The 4,425-nt window shown below is 35.7% G+C and overlaps 1 protein-coding gene across 1 annotated transcript; it reads right to left on the bottom strand.

Annotated features, from left to right (window-relative positions):
- Positions 1-306: 306 nt before the first annotated feature.
- On the bottom strand, positions 307-4,121 carry LOC147800971 (uncharacterized). The gene is made up of 2 exons (XM_087155703.1): positions 2,013-4,121; positions 307-330 (listed from the first exon to the last, which is right to left on the bottom strand). The coding sequence occupies exons 1-2, from the start codon at positions 4,119-4,121 to the stop codon at positions 307-309; spliced, it is 2,133 nt and encodes a 710-aa protein (XP_087011829.1).
- Between the last annotated feature and the right edge of the window lie 304 nt (positions 4,122-4,425).

Raw genomic sequence — 4,425 nt, forward strand, 5'->3', positions numbered from 1 at the left:
AGTTATTCAAGCAAAGAGCTTGAAACATTCATAAAAGCAACTCCATTGCCTGCTTACCTCATTGCTCAACCCAAAACTGTTCTAAAATTCCAGATGAATGGGATAGGGGCCGCTTCGCGGCCCAGGTGCCCAATAAAATCAAAACACTAGGACTAGGATTACTTTTACAAAAGATTTCACAACTGGTTCACTTTTTAAACAGCCTGCGCGGACTACCTATAAAAGACCGTGTGGAGGCTTCTTGATGTAGGAGGTGATGGTTTATTCCCCACATTACAGGGAAAAAAATTAATCGAGAACATTTTATTATCCTTGATCATTTGTATCTTCCTTCAAAAGAAATTCGAAAATAATAATAACGAAATTCAATAGAAAACACCAATATATTTATAAAGAATTACTGGAGCCAGGGAGAAAATCACACACAGCATTTATAAACTAATTTAGGCAGACATAAATGGAAAATAGAAAAAAAAAGGTTAAACTTATTGAGGCACATTTACTGATTTTATTTCAATAAAAACAATATGCAAGAACAAGGACATATATTAAAGACAAAGCATATAATGTCTCATTTGAATTTCATTGAAATCGCAATTGCCTAATTTATATCTAAATTACATTGCCATGTGAAATTGCATTCTTTGAAACAATGTAAAAAATTGTATAACTTACAATACAAAAGTTTTTTGACAGTTATTAAATAAAATACTAAAAAAAATTATAAACATTTACTAAAAAATATATTTTGCATTGAATTATCTTCGGATAACAAATTTTATAATTATGGGAAAATAATTTTCAATTCTCTTAAAAGTTTCGCGAGATATGGGGAAATACGCAAAAAGTAAAATAAACATTAAAGTGACCAAACTCAGTGAATAAATAAACGGCCCACAATTGGCAACATATAAACGTACATAAATAAACAGACAACCATGAACAACTTTTGGTCTAATTACTGGATCTATACGTTCTAGGATTCAAGCTTAAAGATTCGAAGTCATTAAATATGCTAATTAATTAGTTCTGAAATCAGACTCAAAAGCCTACTTTTTCTGAATAAACATACCTCTTTTCAATGGATTCGATTTTCTCTTCCCCGAAATATAGAGGTAGCGCAATCTGGGAAATACTGTTCCAATAGTTTGGTCAAGAGTGCGGTCCAAAGCTTGGAAACCTTGATGCTGATTTTACTTGTTGCGTATTTCACCATATCTGGAGATTTCTTTTAAGCGAATTGAAAATTACATCGCACAAAAATAAAATTCTTTCATCTAAAGATAATTCATGCAAAATATAACTTTACAAGTAAGTATTTATCATTTTATCTAATAATAGTAGAAAATTTCTTGTAGGGTATATAATTTTTTAAATTATTTTAAAAAATGTAATTTTAAATGGCAAAATAAAAAATTTGTGTGAAATCGGTAGAATAGTTCCTGAGAAATCGAATATTGAAAAAGCAGTATTTCTTTAGTCAGATTTTTAACAGCACTCGCATTTTAATTTTGAGTAGGCATGTTTTTGTGTCTGATTTCTTAACTTAAATTATCGTCTGCAATAATTAATTAGTGCATTTGAGGTAACCCCCTGGAAGCCTTAAAATTGAGTTCCAGAAAGTGAAGATCCGATCATTAGAAAGTTATTTAGGTTTTATATGTAAGCACAAAGAAGAAGATCAAGAGAAAAGAAAAAAGAAAACCTTTTAATGGGGAAACGTAAAGGTCTTCATTAGGACACTTCATTTACAATAAATGTGATATTTTTGATTAAAGAATTATTATCCTAATATAAAAATTATTAATTTATCCTAAGACATAAATAATTTCTTAGCGATATAGACACTTACTCTTTATAATGTGTCTATATCACTAAAAAATAAAAGTGCAATTACAAATGAGTATGAAATAAAAGAAAGCAGAAAAAAACCTACAGGCGTACAGCAAAGGTAAAAAATGATTTAAAAAGATAGATATAATTCTTTTTTTTTTTTTTTTTTTTTTAATTACGCCCGCCATTGTCTTCTCAGACATAAGGCGTCTTGCAGTCCAATACAATACTGAAGTAGCTCCAGAAGGTGAGAGGGCACAAAAGTCATCAGAGGAACGAATGTCAAGAAGAGAGGGGCAATCTAATAAATGCTCCCCAGTCATTGGCGAAGTGTTACAGAGCACACAAAGAGGTGAATTGACCAAGTTAATTTTAAATAAATGGGCCTGTAAGTAGTCGTGTCCGGTAATTAATCTAAGGCAAGCAACTCCCTCAGCTCTGGGAAGGAGGGAAAGGTGAGAGCGCTGCTGGTCATCAAGAAGGCTAGCCCAGGATTTTCCATAAGCTAAGTCCTTAAGAGCAGATATTGCTCTGTGCCTGCATTTGCTCTTAAGAAGCCGCCTTGCATTTCTAAGAGGAACTGGATGAGAAGATGGATGCAGTGCTGAAGCCTCTCTAGCCAACATGTCAGCCCGTTCATTTCCGTAAATGCCACAGTGGCCAGGGATCCACTGGAGGACTACCTCTCTTCCAGAACAAAGAAGAGAGTCAATGCGTTGTTTACACTTAAATTCGAGTTCAGAGGGATATAAATTATATTCAGAAATGGTCTGAATAGCAGCCTGAGAATCGACAAAGATAACAATGTTTTGTTCAGATGCTTCACAAATAGCTGTAATAGCCATAAGGATTGCAAACACTTCTCTATCAAAATTATCTGCCCAAGTGTCAAGAGGTTCTCTAAGGCTGAAATATTTGGAGTAAGCACCAGCTCCAGCTCTACCAGTTGAAAAAGTGGCGGATCCATCAGTAAAAACCTGCAGCCATTGCTCGTAAGGGTATCTCTCGTGTATAGTGGCCAGAGCGATAGGATACAACTCGGTCTGGTGGAAGTCCGATTTCCGAACAGGCAGTACCAAGTCGAATCTGGCAGTGGCATATCTCAGAAGGCCCGTAAAAACAGGTGGCCTATAGATGCAAAGTTTGGAGTTGGAGACCTCAAAGATCTCTGCAAGTCTCCGGTACTCAAAAAGAAAGGAATGTTGAGATTTATGTCTAGTTTGAGGAAGATTGTAGTACGGCCAAAAGTGCTCCTTTCTCAACAATCTTTCACCAAGAGAAAGGACAGCATAAGTTCGTTTGTCAGATAAATTATAAATTTCTGTCTGTAGCTGCATGGCAGAAATAGGGGTTGAGATCGCAGAACCAGTGATGAGCCTTAGTGCTTTGTTTTGAATCAAATCGAGTTTTGATAACGCACTGTCCGAGGCAGTAACAAGGATTTCTGAACCATAGTCAAATACTGGTTTAATGTAAGAAGTAAAAGTGGAAGCAAGGACACTTTGGGATGAACCCCACTTTATTCCAGCGAGACGTTTCAATAGACCAAGGCGATTTGTCACGCTATCTGCCACTTGATTTATGTATTTAGTCCAGGTCAGTCTGGTATCAAGAGTTATGCCCAAGTAGGTAGCACAATCGGTCCGACCCAGAGTACTATTTTTGTATACCAAGTTAACATTAAACTTTTTGGTACTAAGGGTAAAAAGTTCAAAATTTGTCTTTTCCGGGTTAACCTTGAATTCGTTGTCCAGGGTCCAGGTTGCCAGAGCCTCTAAAGCCAAATTGAGTGTTTTCTCCAGCATAGAGATATCAGAGCCAGTAGACCAAATAACAAGGTCATCGGCATACAACAATGATTCAGTCTCTGGAACAGCATTTTTAATGTAGCTCAAAAGGTCATTTACCATAATATTAAAGAGGACAGGACTTAAAACTGAGCCTTGTGGAAGGCCCTGTCTGGTTTGCCCATACCCTGACTGAGAATTGCCATATTTAATGTTCAAAAATCTTTGTGAAAGAAAATCACTAATCCACTTAAAAAGATTTCCATACACTTTCTTATGAAGCAACTTCCTAAGAAGCAATTTTCTCCAAACTCTGTCAAACGCCGATTTAAAATCAACGAAGACAGCAAGTGTACTTTGCTTCCTCTGGAAACCGTCCTTAATATGCTGTGAAAGTCTGACGATCTGTTCCGTTGTATTGTATCCACGTCTGAAACCAGCCTGTCTCTCAGAGATATGGCCACCATAGTCCAAAAAGAACTGAAGCCGATCAACGACCATTCTTTCAGTTAGCTTACTTAGGATACAGGTCAAGGAAATTGGTCTAAAATTTTGGATGTCCGTTGGGTCTTTTCCATGTTTCAAAATAGGTATAACATCAGCCTTTCTCCAGAGGCTCGGGAAAGTGTCACCCCAAGTTTTGTTTATAAAATTAAGGATTGTTTGTTTAGCTTTAACGCCTAGATCCAAAATATACAAATTTAACAGTTAACAAAATTTTGCAACATATATATACAGTACCGGTCAAAAGTATCAGTACACCTAGAAACTTATAAAAAAATAGCAAAATTCAAAGTGTCATAAC

Source organism: Parasteatoda tepidariorum, chromosome 12, assembly GCF_982258835.1.
Source record: "Parasteatoda tepidariorum strain Cologne lab strain chromosome 12, Ptep-v5.0, whole genome shotgun sequence".
NCBI classification, from domain to species: domain Eukaryota; kingdom Metazoa; phylum Arthropoda; class Arachnida; order Araneae; family Theridiidae; genus Parasteatoda; species Parasteatoda tepidariorum.